Source organism: Taurulus bubalis (assembly GCF_910589615.1).
Source record: "Taurulus bubalis genome assembly, chromosome: 15".
NCBI lineage: Eukaryota > Metazoa > Chordata > Actinopteri > Perciformes > Cottidae > Taurulus > Taurulus bubalis.
In genome coordinates this window covers 22,078,734-22,096,707 of record NC_136603.1, presented here as the reverse complement: position 1 = coordinate 22,096,707, position 17,974 = coordinate 22,078,734, and the positions used below count along the sequence as shown (strand labels likewise).

The following is a 17,974-nucleotide window of genomic DNA, read 5'->3' as shown; positions in this document are numbered from 1 at the left end:
ATAGCTTTTAAAACTGTGACCTAAAGTAGGATGTGGCCAAACACTGTATTGTAGCAAAGAGGAAAAACTAAAAAGGCGTCATGAAAACATGAGTTTTGGTTTAAAGTTCAGTTTTAAAATAGGTGGACCTTAAGTGTTGTTTGTGGTTGCTAGACTAAACTACCAGGCTATTAAAAGTTAACGCTAACTAGGTTCAATATTAGTAGGAGAGGTCCCAGGACTGGGCTGGAATCCATCTTTCATCAGCTCTCCATGGTCCACTAGTTATCTTCATTGCATTGCATTTTACCTTATATTTTCAGCATTACATTTTTTTCCTCTCAGGTTTTGCGCTTAGAGCTAAATGGTTACACTCTTACCACCGATTTAGTCCTCTCTTGTGTTGTAACTGTGTTTGAATTATTAACGTTCAGGTGAGCGAGGGAACCTGATGCCCGGGGCGCGGCCCATGTCCCCGGCCTCCAAACATCGGCAGGAGAATCGCTCGCCCAAACAGGAGGGCCGGGGAAGCCGCTCGTCCGAGCAGAGCCGGAGCAAGACGGGCGAGGGCGGCCTCTCGGCCAGCGAGGCCCTCATCCTGCGGTCGGACACGGCCAAACTGAGGTCCGACTCCCACAGCCGCTCCCACTCGCCCAATCACAACACCCTGCAGGCCCTGAAGGCCGACGGGCGAACCCCGGGACTCCGGGCTGAGTCCCCAAACGCCGGCTCGCGCTCCACCTCGCCCAAACAAAAAGGCGTGTCCTCTTCAGGCAGGTCTAGTCCCTCCAGCACCTCCTCCCAGAACTCCTCTTCAGCCCAGCAAGACAAAAACCTCCCACCAAAAGTCAGCCCTTCCTCCAAAGCCAGGCTGGACCCTCCCAGAGAGAGGTCCAAATCCGATTCGTACACTCTGGACCCAGACACACTCAGAAAGAAGAAGGTCCCACTTACAGAGCCACTTAGAGGCAGGTCTACCTCTCCGAAACCTAAACTGTCTCCTAAAGATCCAAATAACGGAGAGATTGGCAATGCGGAGAACCGTGTTCCCTCTCCGCATGTGACCCAGGAGAACCTCCACAGTGAAGTGGTGGAGGTGTGCAGCTCCAGTGCTCTGCTCTCAGAGGACGGCAATGACGAGAACTCGGAGGCTCAAAATTCGGAAGATGGCTCGTGCAAGGTTCACTTCAGCATCGGCAAAGCCCCCGTCAAGGAGGAAACGGAGAGCCGCGCGTCGCCCAAAGTCAGCCGCAAAGCCTCCAGTCGACACACGCGCCCTAAGAAGGAGAAATCTGGACCTTTGTTCAAAGGCGAGAGTACATCCAGGGCCTCGGAGCCTGCCAAACAGGCCATGTCGCCTTCTGTGGCCGAATGCGCACGTTCCGTCTTCGCAGCGTTCCTGTGGCATGAAGGTATTGTCCACGACGCCATGGCCTGCTCCTCCTTCCTCAAGTTCAACCCGGACTTAACCAAAGAGCACGCGCCCATCCGCAGCTCCCTGGGAGGGCAGGGCGCCGAGGAGAAGGAGAGCAAGCTGAAGAACCGCCACTCCTTAGAGATCTCCTCGGCACTCAACATGTTCAACATTGCGCCGCACGGCCCGGACATCTCCAAAATGGGAAGCATCAACAAAAACAAGGTGCTGTCCATGCTGAAAGAACCTCCCCTGCCAGAGAAGTGCGAGGAGGGTAAGGGGGACGCCGCTTCCCACGAGATGGCTTCTCATCCGGTTATGAGGGCGAAGTCCATCTTGCCGTTGACGTTGCAACATCTGGTGGCGTTCTGGGAGGACATCTCTCTGGCCACCATCAAGGCCGCCACTCAGAACATGATCTTCCCCAGCCCGGGGTCCAGCGCCATCCTGAAGAGGAAGGAGCACGAGAAAGACGGCAAGAAGGCAAAGAAGGAGAAGAAGAAGAGGGACAAGGCCGAGGTGCGTCCGAGGGGGAATCTGTTCGGAGAGATGGCTCAGCTCGCCATGGGCGGACCGGAGAAAGACACCATCTGTGAGCTGTGCGGCGAGTCTCACCCGTACCCCGTCACCTACCACATGAGACAAGCTCACCCAGGTGAGAATACAGACGTTTTTTGAATGAGGGTACTGTATTACTAATGGACGTTGAGCCTTCTAACCCCCTTCCTCGGTATTTCATGGCAGGTTGCGGCCGCTACGCCGGAGGCCAGGGCTACAACAGCATCGGCCACTTCTGTGGCGGTTGGGCTGGGAACTGTGGAGACGGAGGCATCGGAGGCAGCACCTGGTACCTGGTGTGCGATCGCTGTCGGGAAAAATACCTGAGAGAGAAGCAGACCGCCGCCAGGGAAAAGGTAGCCTCCTCGTGCTTAAATGTGTGTCCCTCTAAACTACAAACTGACTTCTTGGAGTTGACGACAACAAAACAATCTGCATGTTCGCCAGGTGAAGCAGTCCAGGAAGAAACCCCTGCAGGTGAAGACTCCGAGGGCGCTGCCCACCATGGAGGCCCACCAGGTGATTCGGGCGAACGCTTTGTTCCTGCTGTCCCTCAGCAGCGCCGCCGAGCCCAGCATGCTGTGCCACTACCCGCCGCGGCCGCTGCACTCCCAGCTGCTTCCCAGCCTCAAGGAGGGCGTGTCGGACGAACTCCCCAACAAAATGGGCTGCCTCTACCTCCAGACGCTAGCTAGGTAGCTTCCAGCTCAGTTAACGACACCTTTTTTAGTTTTATTCAGATAAGAACACATAATGGTTTGAGTCACTCTCCTCTTTCAGGCAACACACTGAGAACTTTGGGGGCTACCAAGACGATAACCTCTTCCAAGATGAGATGAGGTATTTGCGCTCAACATCTGTTCCTGCACCTTACATATCAGTCACCCCTGATGCCTGTCCCAATGTGTTTGAGGAACCAGAGAACAACATGAAATCAATGCCGCCCAGGTAACACGTCTTAGTACGATGCTTTTAATGACTTCCACTCCTCGGCATGCTCACAACATCAGTGAATTGCGGATGTTAATATCGCAGATATTCGCATGACATCGACATATACATGCATGATATTTAAGTCATATTTGTCCATAAATTGAAGCGCGGACCAGCAGATAATGCATGTTGTCATTGCAGATATACACTGTACAGAAAGGTAGTTCGGTGCCGTTTCCCCGCCCCCTACTGTACATAGTGACAGCAAGCATTCGGTTCAGAAAGTGTGCCTTCATTGTTATGCCTCCTTATCATGATCAGCCTCATTGTATACAGCACAAAAGAGCCTGGCTGCTCCATTTTCTAGTTATTCAAATGTTTTTGTCTGTGCCAAACGGTTTCCGATCCTCTCTTTCAGTCTGGAGACCAGTCCCATCACAGACAGCGATACGGCGAAAAGAACTGTGTTTCAGAGGTCTTACTCAGTCGTAGCGTCCGAGTATGACAAGCAGCACTCTCCCTCTCCGGCCCGGGTAAAAGCCGTGCCCAGACGCAGGGTCCATAGTGGGGATGCAGGTAATTGAACGTGTTAATTTGAGCCGTGACGCCTGAATGAATGCGTTACAGCGTCGTCATCTGTAACATCAACCCACTTTACCCCCCTTATCAGAGGTGGGATCCTCTCTGTTACGGCACCCGTCCCCCGAGCTGTCCCGGCTGATCTCGGCCCACGGCTCCCTCAGTAAGGGGGAGAGGAACTTCCAGTGGCCCGTCCTGGCTTTCGTTATCCAGCACCATGACCTGGAGGGCCTGGAGGTGGCCATGAGGCATGCTCTGAGGAAGTCTGCCTGCAGGGTGTTTGCCATGGAGGTACAGGCAGCAACATCTCACTTTAATTGTTGCTATTAATCCAGCAGTGGATCAAGGTTATAGGCCATTAGTTGGCTGGATATTGATAGTTAATGAGTTAGATTTGTATAGAATAAGAAGACTAATCGGTATGATTTTCTCTTGGTGTCCCCGTCAGGCCTTCAACTGGCTGCTGTGCAATGTGATCCAGACCACCTCTCTGCACGACATCCTTTGGCATTTTGTAGCATCTCTCACTCCGTCGCCCTTTGAACCCGAGGACGAGGAAGACGATGAGAACAAGGGGAACAAAGAAAACGTGGAGCAGGTAACGAGTGGTTAAACGCCCCAAAACACGTGCAGCGTTTCTTACTCTCTTTGTCGTTGCGTCTTCTAACCGCGGACTTCTGCGCTCCACAGGAAAGAGACCTTGGCGTCTGTGAACATCCACTGTCAGACATTGTTATTGCCGGCGAGGCGGCGCATCCTCTCCCCCACACCTTCCACCGCCTCCTTCAGACCATCTCTGACCTCATGATGTCACTTCCCAGTGGCAGCTCACTTCAGCAGATGGCGCTGAGGTACTACCAACCCACCAGCCAACACGAATGGATTGATATCACGCTGTACAATGACAGATTGAACTTTTAGGGAATATGTTCAATCCGTATGTACTTAATTTAACTGGCAGAAGAGACTCGTCATGTTTTGTATTATCATTGCCTCGTTGTCAGTTCTGAGGTTCATGTGCATATTAAGGGAACATGTATTGACTTATCCTTCCAGGTGCTGGAGTCTCAAGTTTAAGCAGTCCGACCACCAGTTCCTCCACCAGAGCAACGTTTTCCATCACATCAACAATATCTTGTCCAAGTCGGACGACGGAGACAGCGAGGAGAGCTTCAACATCAGCGTGCAGTCGGGCTACGAAGCGATGAGCCAGGCAAGAAAACAATCGCATGCTTGCCTCAGATCCGTCTCCTGTTGGTCAACACGGGACATTAACATGCACTAACCTGAGTGTGTGACAATAGGACCTCTGCCTGGTGACCTGTCTGAAGGATCTGACCAGCGTGGTGGACATCAAGACGTCCAGTCGGCCCGCCATGATCGGCAGCCTTACCGACGGCTCCACGGAGACCTTCTGGGAATCCGGAGACGAGGACAAGAACAAAACCAAGAGCATCACCATCAGCTGCGTGAAGGGCCTGAACGCCTCCAATGTGACTGTGCATGTGGACAACTCCAGAGACATCGGGGTAAGCGGGAAACAGCAGCATTGGTGTTGTGCAAATGCAAAGTTTAGACCAATGACGGAATTGATGATACTATATTTGTCATATTCACAGAACAAAGTCACATCGGTTACATTCCTATGTGGAAAAGCAGCAGAGGACCTGTGCAGAATCAAACAGGTATGGTTGTTGGGAATACGGTGTAATCAGTTTGAAGTCTAGTCTATTTGTATATAGATTATGTTGCCTTTGAATCACAGTAACTCCCTTTTCAGCGCGATAGGTTGTTTTTATATGGTGCTCCTTGATCTAGTATCACAATCCACTCCATATTTACATGCACATATGGCAGAACACTGTTAAACACCCCCGTGCCTTTTTATCGAAAGGTCGACCTGGACTCTCGGCACATGGGCTGGGTGACAAGCGAGCTCCCTGGAGGGGACCACCATGTGATCAAGGTGGAGCTGAAGGGTCCCGAGAACACCCTGAGGGTGCGCCAGGTGAAGGTCCTGGGTTGGAAAGAGGGCGAGAGCATCAAGATCCTGGGGCAGATCTCCGCCAGCATGGCCCAGCAAAAGAACTGCGAGGCCGAGACTCTCCGAGTGTTTCGCCTCATCACCTCTCAGGTCCGTCTCGCTGCTTCTTCCACACGCGATCGCGTCACAAATACCTGCAGTCTATTGGACGCTTGAGCGTTTCCGTTGTTGTGCTCGTTTAGGTCTTTGGAAAGCTCATCTGTGGAGACGCAGAGCCGACTCCAGAGCAGGAGGAGAAAAACCTTCTTTCTTCACCCGAGGGAGAGGACAAGGTCTGCACTGTGACAGTTTACCTCTGCTGTTAAACCCAAGCATTCACTGACCTTCAGCTGACGTTTTACTCCTGTATGTTTTTATGAATAGGTTCCGTCTGACGCTGACCTCAAAGAGCACATGGTGGGCATCATCTTCAGCAGGAGCAAACTCACCAACCTCCAGAAACAGGTCAGCTCTTCAAACCATTCGACAGTTGGCGTTATTATATCCTCAGCCCTCTTGCTAACGTGCGTACTCGTTTCAGGTGTGCGCGCACATCGTCCAGGCCATCCGCATGGAGTCCACGCGCGTGAGGGAGGAGTGGGAGCACGCCATCTCCAGCAAAGAGAACGCCAACTCCCAGCCCAGCGACGACGACGCCTCCTCGGACGCTTACTGCTTCGAGCTCCTGTCCATGGTCCTGGCGCTGAGCGGCTCCAACGTGGGCCGCCAGTACCTCGCTCAGCAGCTCACGCTCATGCAGGACCTGTTCTCCCTGCTGCACACGGCCTCCCCGAGAGTTCAGAGACAGGTGGGTGACGTGTGCAGCACCTGGACTGTTTAAGGAAATTATTGTGCCAGAGTTGTATTGTGTCATTAAAGATTACAATAGAAGAGCAAAATACAATAGAATAAAAAGATGAACATATATGAACAAAAATAATAATAGTGAAATAAATAATACTGACACATTGCAAAATAGAACACAGTAGCAATAAGAGTAAGGTAAATAAAGTAAATTCAACTAAAATAGAAAAAGTAAAAATTGCAAATGAGTACAAATCTAAAGTGTATAAGAAGTGATACTCACACCAGTGCCTAATGGAAAGTAAAATAGAAAAGTAATATTGAGCATGATATCAAGAAAGATATTGAAAAAGGAGTAGAAAGTTATATTGCATATAGATTGAAATTGAAACGTAGTATTGCACGGTGTTGAAAAAAGTAATGTTGTAATATAGCTGGCAATCTTCCTCTTTCCTTTATCTCCTGACCTTTTGCTATGTTTCTTGCCACATTACTTGAGTTATTGTTCAGGTGTAACTTAAAAAAACAAAAGAAGTGTTTCATAAGTGTTTCTCCTCCATGTGCATGTTAAAGTGAATCCCTCACGACGATGTCCTGGTCTGACTGCTCTTACGTCATCTCAGGTCACATCGCTGCTCAGGCGCGTCCTTCCGGAGGTCACGCCAGTGAGACTCGCCAGCATCATCGGGGTGAAGGCGCTGCCACCGGCGGACATCAGCGACATCATCCACTCCACGGAGAAGGGCGACTGGAACAAGCTGTGCATCCTGGACATGTTCCTGGGCTGCATCGCCAAAGCCCTCACCGTGCAGCTGAAGGCCAAAGGCACCACCATCGCTGGCACGGCCGGCATGGCCGCGGGCAAAGGGGTCACCACCGTCACGCTGCCCATGATCTTCAACTCCAGGTGACTTACTTTCTGCGAGGCCCAATCACAATTTGGGGAAGTTACTACGGCAGTTTGTGGCAAATGGCAAAGCCCTTTTTTGATTTTTCATAATTATCGCCCGTTTCTGTCATGATCAGCTACATCCGCAGGGGTGAGAGCCACTGGTGGATGAAAGGCTCCACGCCGCCACAGATAGCAGAGATCATCATAAAGCTGGTCAAAGACATGGCAGCGGTAAGTTCTCCTTCTCGTAGTAATAACAATAATCCACAGACCCGGTTGAGAGCAGTTTCACATGGGAGCTATTTTCTTTCAATCATATCAATCAACAATTGATATTGAGGTTTTCAAAAGAACATTTTTGTCGCTTTGAGCACCACAAGCCGAGTATCACAGAGTCCCGTTATATTGGACAGAAGACAGTATCTCTAGGAGCTAAGGCCTTTCGGGTGAACTGTCCATCTTTCCCTTTAAGTCTCTGAGTGCCGAATTTGATACAGAACCACATTCGCCATCTTTGTCATAAATTCCATATTCCTATGTATTGTATTGTCCTTTCTGTTTCTAGGGTCACCTTTCAGAAAGTTGGTCCAGAGTCACCAAAAACGCAATAGCTGAGACCATCATAGCCCTGACCAAAATGGAGGAGGAGCATCGTTCTCCTGTACGGTGTATCGCCACCACAAGGGTACGCATTCAAATGTCCCCATACGCAGAGCAACACGTTTACGACTACCGGGTACCGGCTGACCCCGTGTTATGTAACGTTCTGTCTCACAGCTGTGGCTGGCCTTGGCGTCGCTGTGCGTGCTGGACCAGGACCATGTGGACAGGCTGTCCTCCGGTCGCTGGATGGGCAAAGATGGACAGCAGAAGCAGATGGTGAGGACGATTTTACCAGGAGGAGCTACACGCAGGTAAAATAACTGATGGACTATTTAAATGATAACGAATGGATTTCCCCCTCCTCTTGTCCACAGCCCATGTGTGACAATCACGATGACGGCGAGACGGCGGCCATCATCCTGTGTAACATGTGCGGCAACCTCTGCACCGACTGCGACCGCTTCCTCCACCTGCACCGACGCACGCGCTCTCACCAGAGACAGGTCAGTGATGATTCTCCCACTGGTGATGATACCAATGCAGTTATGGAAGGAATGTGGAGGAGAGCGAGCTGGAGTTTGATCTCGTCTCTGTGGCGGCTTTCAGGTGTTCAAGGAGGAAGAGGAGGCCATAAAGGTGGATCTCCATGAAGGCTGCGGGAGGACGAAGCTCTTCTGGCTCATGGCCCTGGCCGACTCCAAGACTATGAAGGCTATGGTGGAGTTCAGAGAGCACACAGGTAACGTAGCATGTTTGGGGTATGAGTATATGTATTGCGGCAAATTTGTTATTTCTAAAAGAAACTTGTGTACTTTTATTGACCGTAAAGTCAACTTTTCTTTTGCAGGGAAACCGGCGTCCAGCAGCTCGGATGCCTGCAGGTTCTGTGGGACGAGGAACGGCACCGAGCTGTCAGCAGTGGGAAGCGTCTGCGCAGACCTAGACTGCCAGGTACTGAACCCCAACTGTTAACAAGACGACTGGAACCACCTGGTTCTTTTTCTTTCTTTATGCCTCTGTGGTGACGACGGCCACGGCCAGAGACAACATGTTTTCAGGTAGTTCGTCCATCTATCCATCCATCCCATCCTCAACGGAGACAGGAGAAACGTGAGGTGGTGATGGTAGAGGTTTTGACTTCTGTCAACAACAAAAAAAGAAAAAAAAAATATATATATATATATCTTTTTTTATATAAACAACAGAAAATTGCCCAAATAGCAAAAAAGAAAATGCAGACATTATTCTGTTGTTTTAGAAAGAAGAAAGAAATTATCCTTTATTAATCCCCGTGGGGAAATTCTTCTCTGCATTTGACCCTATAAACATGGGTGCTTTTCCCTTTGTTACTTACTGTATATGCAATTATATTCTAACAAACTTCTGAAATCTCTGAAAATATTTTATCAAGATGGAAAACATTTTTGCTCAAACCCTGTATCTAATACAACACACAGATCCTACTCCCAAACATAAGCACTTTGGTGATAAGTGTCTTTCCTACAGAGAGGAATTTGAGGTTTTGCTCAAAAGAGTAGAAACATTGTAGAATATTCATTGTATATGAAGACTTGAGAAGATGAGTATAGATCCAACCGTAGCTGAGTGTTCACTGAAGTTTGAGTCTCAAATAATGGATGAGGCGTCGACTAGCCGCTACACAAGGCGCATTTTAAGCAACTTAGAGTTACAGGATGTAGTAACGTGTGTGTGGAAGTACTCACCAGTGTCTCTCATGTTGTGTCCCTCAGGAGTACGCCAAACTGGCCTGCAGTAAAAGCCATCCCTGTGGACACCCCTGTGGAGGAGTGAAGAACGAGGAGGCCTGCCTCCCGTGTCTGCACGGCTGCGACAAGAACACCGGCTGTCTGAAGCAGGACGCCGACGACATGTGCATGATCTGCTTCACGGAGGCCCTCTCCGCTGCTCCTGCAGTACAGGTACGCTACGTGTGGGCCGCTTGTCCATCATGGAGAATCAAACTGAGTTTCACTGTTTTTTTCTTTCTCTCGTCTAACCCCTGCGTTCTGTTCTCAGCTGGACTGCACTCACGTGTTCCACCTCCAGTGTACTCGGCGCGTTCTTGAAAACCGCTGGCTCGGCCCCCGGATCACGTTTGGGTTCATGCTGTGTCCCATCTGCAAGGTAAGGTGTTGCCCGAGCCTCTCTGACTTGAAGAGATCGACCTCCAGGTGGATCCAGCTCAATGGCTTTTGTTGAGCGAGCTCAGTCTGCGGTGCGACCGCTTTGTTCTGTAGTAAACTCAACAGAACCACCTTCATAAACCCGGGCTGGTGTTTGTTTCTTTGTGCGCCTCCAGAACAAAATCAATCACTCGGTGATCAAGGACCTGCTCGACCCCATCAAGGAGCTCTACGAGGACGTGAGGCGGAAGGCTCTGATGAGGCTGGAGTACGAAGGTCTACATAAGAGTGAGGCAATAACCACGCCAGGAGCACGTTTCCACAACGACCCCGCGGGCTTCGCCATGAACAGATATGCATACTATGTCTGCTACAAGTGCAAGAAGGTACGACACAATCTTCTCTTTTTTTTATGTATTTTTTATATGGTTTAGGCCTTGAAAATTAACGGTTGCCCTTATTTCCCAGGCCTATTTTGGGGGAGAGGCTCGCTGCGATGCGGAGGCCGGACAGGGAGACGACTACGACCCCAGTGAGCTCATCTGTGGAGCGTGCTCAGATGTGTCCAGGGCTCAGGTGAGCTAATATAAAAGATTATATATATTTTTCCCAGACATTTTGGGAAATATACTTATTTTCTTTCTTGCCGAGGGTTAAAGGAAAAGTTGATACCGCTCTCGTATCTGTGTGCTTAATGCAATGCTGGAATCGGCTGGTACTTAACTTAGCTTAGCACAAATACTGGAAGCAAGGGGAAACGGCTAGCCTGAGTCTGTCTGAGTGTAACAGAATCCCTGAAGCTCGCTAATTAATATGTTATATCTTGCTGGTTTAATCCCTAAAAAAACAAAACATTTCCCAAAATGTGTGACTGTTTCTTTAAAAGTGATGTTTATATGTTCCCTTCCCCTGATTTATTCTCGTTGACTTGTCACCAGATGTGCTCCAAGCACGGCACAGACTTCCTAGAGTATAAATGCCGGTACTGCTGCTCGGTGGCCGTTTTCTTCTGCTTCGGCACCACGCACTTCTGCAACGCCTGCCATGATGACTTCCAGAGGATGACCAGCGTCCCCAAGGAGGAGCTGCCCCATTGTCCTGCAGGTACCCAATAGTTTTCTATTGACTACACTCTTCTAGTCTATACCAGACAGAAATAACTATAAGATGTCATCCTTGTCCTTTCTATCACAGGTCCCAAAGGCAAGCAGTTGGAAGGTACCGAGTGCCCTTTGCATGTGGTTCACCCACCAACGGGGGAGGAGTTTGCGCTGGGCTGTGGGGTGTGCAGAAATGCCCACACCTTCTAAACAACACAAGACTTCTACTGAAAACCAGTTTGTCTACTGTGATTTCTGGCTGCTGCTGAAGCTCAGCCATGAAGCTCTTGCATTGTCAAGTCTCCTGGACACCGGACCAGGTTTCTGCCCTCCGCCAAGAGTCCTCAGGTCTGCTCCTCTACCAACATCAGTATCCGGGCTCTGCTACAAACACGAGCTGTGGCCCATTTGGACTCAGAGTAACCTGAAAGAGGTGGGGGGGGAAAGAACAATAGCATTTTAAAAAAAAGAAGAAAAAAAAGAAAATATCTTGTGACGTGTTTGCATGCGGCCGTTGTACTCCCTCGGCTTCTATAGACGTTGCACACCTCCTGATCACTGAAGTGTAACTATACGAGATTAAACATTGAATTTGAAATACGTTTGCTTAAAGGCAACTGTGGATCAGCGTGGGTATAAAAAAAGAAAAAGGAACAGGCCGTATTTCCAGCTTCCTAACTATAAATTTAAAATATTGTTGTATGTAAACTTTTTCGTAATCTTGCACAGTATTCTCCACTGTCAAGTGCATCATGGGTTGACGGACAAAAAAAAAAAAGTTGGATTCAAGACTGTTAAGAATAATTATGTTTGGGAGGAAAATAGTGTACGATTTATCTAATCTTGTATATAATGATACTATTCAAAATAGCTGTATTCCGAAGTTGCTACTCTTCACTTCAGTTTTGTTTGATATTCTGGGTTATGTTTTGAGCCAGAACTTTTAATGAAGTGCAATACTGGGTGTGCCTCCTATTTTGCAGCTGTTTAACCTATGGAATGTATGTCAATAAAGCCACTGTACATTTTTATACAGTAGACAGTCGTAATTCCCCCTCTTCTAAATGTCGGATCTCTTTTGTTGTGTGGAAATGAGAAGGAGGAGCCTGGCGCCTGCAGTGAATGATAGTGGATGTAAATCCTATTTGCAGCTCTGTCAAAAAGAAAAGAAAAAAAAACAACCAAAATCCTACAGTAATACAAAAACAAACGAAAGACCTCACAGTGAGACTGATTACAGCTGAATAATTTGAGGGGCCAGTCTTTACACCAAATACAATTGTGCACCTGTAATGCTTTTCCCTAGTCGGAGGCAGGGGGATCGGGGTCAGGGGAACAGAGTGTGGGAAGAAAAAAAAGCTGCTGTTATATAAAAAAGCTTAATACTTGTGAATCTGCTCTGTAATATCTGTGGTGGATGAGTCGAATGGTAATAAACCAGGTTCTCTGTTTCGCAAAGTATACACTGTGTCATTAATGAGTGGAGACGTTTCCATTACATGACCTGCTGTCACTGTTGGCCTTTGATGCATCATTGAAGACGTGACTGCCAAAAAGAGCTGGAGACCTAAGTGTTGTGTATACTTCTAGGAGAAAACAAAGATGTGTTACTCTGTCGTTTATTTCCTGGTGCCAACCTGCAAAACTAAATCAGCCAGTCCTCACTGGACGTCAAAATAAAGCTCACTGATGGCCTGCAACACCTGTCAGGGCTACATTACATGCCAGTTGGTAGGGTAAACATCCAGGGGATTCAAAATAATTAATACTTTTGTTTTGTTTTGTGTTACTAAAGTTCATATCAGTTGCAATGACGACATGCTTTCCTATGGCAGGAGGAAAGTTATATGACGACATTGTAATTGATTAAAGCAATTCCAATTAAAAGTGTACGTTTTAATAATTACATACTAGAAAGAACAAACCCAAGGAATTGTATTTTAGTCTATTTATGTTCTGTGGTTGTAAGCATAAAGCAAAACTGCAAAAAAAATGAGAGTTAATTCTTGACCGTAAATGGCCACTTATACTGAGCAGATTTGTATTGCTCCAGTCACAAAGTTCATGCGAATTTTGATGATGGAATATGTACAAGGACAATAAAATGAATCACTTCATACAGATGGATAGTAATATCACACACTAATTACCTTTCAACATACTCAATGGTCTCTATATGTAGTTAATGTTATTAGACAAAATCATAGACTTATGGCTGCAATTCATATCAGTACATTCAGAAAAAGATAACCAAATAATTATATTATCAATTTATTTATTTTTTTATTCTAAAAAAAAAAAGTGTTTATATTTTCTGAGTCATCTGAACACAGACGATCTTTACCAACAGCCATTTTGCTTTTGATTTCCCATGGTGCACCGCTGCTGTCACAACAACAACTCTTCGCCATTTCAGATACAGGGGGGGGGGGGCGAAACTCCCGCGAAATAACTGGGTCAACGGAGCGGAGGTCTCTGCATTGAAACCCCTCTTCCCTTCTCTCTGTCGAGGTCATCGTGTTCCGATGCAGGTTACTGGGTTGGAGCGGACGAGCTTTTCCAGCGTCGGCCCGGGCTGAAGCGTCAACTGTCAATTGTCGGATTTTCCTGCTAACGGCCAGTAAGCTAGCGGAGTGTAAACAAGGTACCTGGCTGGTGTTGTGACGAACTCCTCATGAAAGGAGCCGCGTGTCATTCTGTGTATAATGTTTGTAGAATTAGAGCTGCAAAGTATCATTTAGAGGCAGATGTCTACAACGAGTTTGCGTAAATATCTCGAGGCAAATACATTTGACTAATGTTGAAGCTAGCTAGTTTAGCTAAGCTAGCTAGCTATGGCCAGCTCGTTATGGAAGCGGCTTCTTGTTCATTCACTTGAACCTAAGCTGACTCCTTTTAGGAAAGCTGTCACCGGCCCTGCGTATGATAAGTATGTATAGACGGCTACAATGAACGTTACCCGCACAAGCGTAATATGTCTTAACGCCGAGCTGTATACAGGCTCGTTGCTTCTGAAGTAGCGTCAGATAGAAGTAACGGATAACGTCGTTATGTAATATAGCAGCGCTATTTTCTATTGCGAGAATATAACATGTACATACTCGCAACCAAACGAGTATAAACGCATAAAAACCCCCAATGAAAACATGAATAATAACGTCAACTATGCTACGAAGTTTTTCAATAACGTCACACTTGGTGCAGCAGTGTAATACATGAAGATATAGCTCAGACGTTCCCTGCTTAGATAATTTGATGTGTATCCATTGTGGAAAGTGAGAATAGATAATGTGTAAATCCACAGATGCATGTACATATGTAGTGAGGCCTGGTATTTGGACCAGGCAACCTGGGGCAGAATGACTGTTTGGATCTACTTTCACATCAGTTGGGGATAAACTGGATGGACTTATTAGTGAATCAATATTATTGCTGTGTGGTAGTTAACCATGTCTGTGTTTTTGGGACTGTAACCAACCTGTCACCTCATTGTTCCAGGATGAAGCGGATCAAAGGAGGAGAGCAGGACGGTAACGGCTCCTCCAGCGAGAGCCCAGCGGAGGCTCGCAAGAAGGTGCGGACGCAGACGAGCGAGGAGTCCGAGGAGGAGGAGGAGGCGGCGGCCAGTGAGACACCAGAGAGTGGCTGGGTGCGACTGCCTCAGGAGCTCCTGCTGCACATCTTCCAGTACCTTCCACTGCTGGATCGGGCGTATGCCTCTCAGGTGTGCTGCCGGTGGAACCAGGCTTTCCACATGCCCGAGCTGTGGAGATGCTTTGAGTTTGAGCTTAACCAGCCAGCAAGCTCTTACCTGAAAGCCACACACCCGGACCTCATCAAGCAGATCATAAAGAGGCACTCCAACCACCTGCAGTATGTCAGCTTCAAGGTAAGGGTGGAAAAGTTGTGGGGTCTGTGTTGAAATGAGTTTGTGTTTACAATTCGCCAGCACATGTCGTTTCTATGTTTCTGAAGTGACATCCAATGTGTGTTTGAACCTGCCAGGTGGACAGCAGTACAGAGTCTGCAGAAGCAGCGTGCGACATCCTCTCACAGTTGGTGAATTGCTCACTGAAGACCTTGGGGCTCATTTCTACAGCCAGGCCCAGTTTCATGGAGGTTCCAAAGGTACAATTAGCAGAAGCCCAAGGGGTCTGCGACAGATTTACAATACAAATCAAATGAGCTCTTTCCGTTATAGTTGACAATTTTATTTAATCATATAAGCCTTTTTCATGCTGTCCCTAAAAGCTGTGGCTGAGCAGGGTAATAGTTGGTTAACAGGATAGTTTTCCATTCTCTTCTTATCTGAGGCTCAAAAGCAGTGTCTGTATTATGCATGACCGAGGACGAGGATGTCATTACTCTGAAGGGCACAGGATATTTTTGCACGTTTTATCTTGTCTCCCTTAGGGCACTGTGATATCTGGACAGGCTTGTAAGAGCTAAAAGAGTTTGGTCATTGGATTCTAAACCTCTCTATACTTCACTTGGAATGTTCTAGATTTATTCATCTAAATGTATTAATGTCAGTCTATTATTGACAACTATATATTGTATTATTAGTGAAGCTGAGCCACTCTGTTTTACCAACATACTTTGTCCTGTTTCTGTGTGACTGACAGAAAATGTATAATATATGCACTGTACATAGCCAAATAAAGTTGATTCAATTATACCCACCAACCTGCCATTTTGGTGCTCTTATCTAAAAAGCTGCAGTCAGGCTCTGACCGTATATTCTAACTCATTCTTTTTTTTCTTTCTTCCCCAGTCTCACTTCATCTCAGCCCTGACTGTGGTGTTTGTCAACTCCAAATCGCTGTCTTCGCTGAAGATAGACGACACGCCGGTGGACGATCCGTCTCTGAAGGTCCTGGTGGCGAACAACAGTGACACCCTGAAACTGCTGAAGATGAGCAGCTGCCCTCACGTCTCCCCCGCAGGTACGGAGAGCGCGGAGACTCCAGTGGCTGTTTCAGTGCTTAAGCTGAGAGGAAGCGGCGTTATCACACGTTTGTTTTTCTCTAGTTATATTTTTAGCCAAGTCTAATGTCATGTGTTTTTGATTTCCTTCGATTTCCTTTCTGAGTCACAAGGCCTAAAGCTCTTTTTTTTATTATTTTTTAATCCAGTGTCTTATTTTAAAGCCTGTATTTATCTTGTCTTGCCCTAACCCGGTGTTGTGATTTCATGTGGTGGACTGGCAGAAGTCGCACGATAACTGTGTCCTGTTTCTACCTCTTTTCCTGGAACCGTTTTAATTCTTCAGCCATGATCATGACTGCCGATTCAGCTGCAACTTGTCTGGCAAACGTAGTCGACATCTGGATTGCTTCGGAGCAATGTTTCCCATCCCGTCTTAGAAATGTAATGAAATGTAACTGGATTTCACAGTGAGCTGGATTAAAAAAGATCCTTCTGTCCTCATGTGCAGGGATCCTGTGTGTGGCAGACCAGTGTCACGGCCTGAGAGAGCTGGCACTAAACTACCACCTCCTAAGTGACGACCTCCTGCTGGCCCTCTCCTCGGAGAAACACGTCCACCTGGAACATTTGCGCATCGACGTGGTGAGCGAGAACCCCGGCCAGCACTACCACACCATCAAGAAGAGCAGCTGGGACGCCATGGTGCGCCACTCGCCCAAATTCAACCTGGTCATGTACTTCTTCCTCTACGAGAACGAGTTTGGTCCTTTCTTCAACGAGGAGGTCCCGGTCACGCACCTCTACTTCGGTCGCTCGGTCAGCAAGGAGGTCCTGGGCCGCGTCGGCCTCCACTGCCCCCGTCTGGTGGAGCTGGTGGTGTGCGCCAACGGCCTGCGTCCTCTGGACGACGAGCTGATCCGCATCGCCAAGCACTGCACCCATCTGTCGGCCATCGGCCTGGGCGAGTGCGAGGTCTCCTGCAGCGCCTTCGTGGAGTTCGTCAAGATGTGCGGCCGGAGGCTCTCCCAGCTGTCCATCATGGAGGAGGTGCTGATTCCAGACCACAAATACTCCCTGGATGAGATCCACTGGGAGGTCTCGAAGCACCTGGGCCGGGTCTGGTTCCCAGACGTGATGCCGACCTGGTAAAGTGAAGCCGAAGAGGCCCGCAGTACGTCTAGCTTGTGGTGTGGAACATTCATGTCCTCCGTGTTTGCATAGAAAAGCCTTTAAGCGCTCAGCCGTAGTGGAATGTGTTGGGGCCAACATGGAGAGCGTACGCTAGCGGAGCGTCTGCGTGGAGAGCAGAGATGTAATGTGGCACCTGACTGCTATACCATGTTATCACGTCATGCCATCGCCAGGGAAACCTCTACCTGTTGGCTTCAAAGTAGACTGTGGAATCCCGCTTTGCTTAATCTGGAGCGAGAACACATATTAAACTATCAGCACACAGACCCAGAGTAGGTGGAGCTATATGACTTGTGTGTGTGAGATGATGTTTTTGAATTAATTAATTTGGGAAGATTAGATGCACAATTGCATGTTGTTACATTACCACTTGGCCACTTTACTTAATTCCAGTCTGAGATAGCAGCTCTGCGCTCTTACCAAAATATAGTATTAGCGGTTTACAAAACGGCTGCAATGTTAATTGTCCATTGTATGTGACAGAAGGTGTTTGTTCAGGTAGTTCGTAAGGTGTAGTCGGGGGGGTGGGGGGGGGGGGGGGGGTCACTTAATTTGAACAAATTTGAGCAAAAGGTCCTACGCCTCCATTTAAACTAATTTAATCATAAAAAGCAGTAGCAGCGTGAACGACATCTTGCTGATCCTCCTTGCTTATCATGCTGTGTGTGTGTGTGTGTGTGTGTGTGTGTGTATTTTTCTCTGACGTGAATGTGCAGTGTTGATTGGAGTCGTGCAATTTTTCCCAAATTATTCAGCTTTAGTTTTCTTTCCTGCATCAGTTAGCTTGACTAATACTGGTGTTGTTTTTAAGAAGGTTTCTGTACA

The 17,974-nt window shown here is 47.9% G+C and overlaps 2 protein-coding genes across 2 annotated transcripts in view; both read left to right on the top strand.

The window, feature by feature from the left end:
• The window catches only part of mycbp2 (MYC binding protein 2), a gene marked incomplete at its 5' end in the record, with an annotated part of 59,029 nt that extends 46,607 nt beyond the window's left edge, over positions 1-12,422 (top strand). Inside the window, 28 exons of the mRNA XM_079230623.1 lie at positions 414-2,048; positions 2,138-2,307; positions 2,399-2,646; positions 2,732-2,899; positions 3,303-3,460; positions 3,555-3,754; positions 3,912-4,061; positions 4,154-4,314; positions 4,520-4,676; positions 4,768-4,992; positions 5,083-5,148; positions 5,358-5,597; positions 5,690-5,779; positions 5,871-5,951; positions 6,028-6,294; positions 6,914-7,197; positions 7,317-7,413; positions 7,748-7,867; positions 7,960-8,061; positions 8,160-8,288; positions 8,392-8,524; positions 8,633-8,736; positions 9,537-9,725; positions 9,823-9,930; positions 10,106-10,315; positions 10,398-10,505; positions 10,868-11,033; positions 11,124-12,422. Of these exons, the coding sequence (XP_079086749.1) occupies positions 414-2,048; positions 2,138-2,307; positions 2,399-2,646; positions 2,732-2,899; positions 3,303-3,460; positions 3,555-3,754; positions 3,912-4,061; positions 4,154-4,314; positions 4,520-4,676; positions 4,768-4,992; positions 5,083-5,148; positions 5,358-5,597; positions 5,690-5,779; positions 5,871-5,951; positions 6,028-6,294; positions 6,914-7,197; positions 7,317-7,413; positions 7,748-7,867; positions 7,960-8,061; positions 8,160-8,288; positions 8,392-8,524; positions 8,633-8,736; positions 9,537-9,725; positions 9,823-9,930; positions 10,106-10,315; positions 10,398-10,505; positions 10,868-11,033; positions 11,124-11,239 (5,882 nt within the window). The 3' untranslated portion in view covers positions 11,240-12,422. The remainder of the gene's footprint in view (positions 1-413; positions 2,049-2,137; positions 2,308-2,398; positions 2,647-2,731; positions 2,900-3,302; positions 3,461-3,554; positions 3,755-3,911; positions 4,062-4,153; positions 4,315-4,519; positions 4,677-4,767; positions 4,993-5,082; positions 5,149-5,357; positions 5,598-5,689; positions 5,780-5,870; positions 5,952-6,027; positions 6,295-6,913; positions 7,198-7,316; positions 7,414-7,747; positions 7,868-7,959; positions 8,062-8,159; positions 8,289-8,391; positions 8,525-8,632; positions 8,737-9,536; positions 9,726-9,822; positions 9,931-10,105; positions 10,316-10,397; positions 10,506-10,867; positions 11,034-11,123) is intronic.
• Positions 12,423-13,468: 1,046 nt separating this feature from the next.
• fbxl3a (F-box and leucine-rich repeat protein 3a) lies at positions 13,469-17,613 on the top strand. The gene is made up of 5 exons (XM_079231196.1): positions 13,469-13,673; positions 14,528-14,918; positions 15,035-15,157; positions 15,804-15,975; positions 16,467-17,613. The coding sequence occupies exons 2-5, from the start codon at positions 14,529-14,531 to the stop codon at positions 17,105-17,107; spliced, it is 1,326 nt and encodes a 441-aa protein (XP_079087322.1). The 5' UTR covers positions 13,469-13,673; position 14,528; the 3' UTR covers positions 17,108-17,613.
• Positions 17,614-17,974: the final 361 nt, after the last annotated feature.

Excerpts from the sequence above, each read along its gene's own strand:
- fbxl3a (XM_079231196.1), top strand. The coding sequence starts at position 14,529 with ATGAAGCGGATCAAAGGAGGAGAGCAGGACGGTAACGGCTCCTCCAGC. Across the intron at positions 14,919-15,034 it reads TGCAGTATGTCAGCTTCAAG|GTGGACAGCAGTACAGAGTC; the intron begins GTAAGGGTGGAA and ends TGAACCTGCCAG. Across the intron at positions 15,976-16,466 it reads CCCTCACGTCTCCCCCGCAG|GGATCCTGTGTGTGGCAGAC; the intron begins GTACGGAGAGCG and ends CCTCATGTGCAG.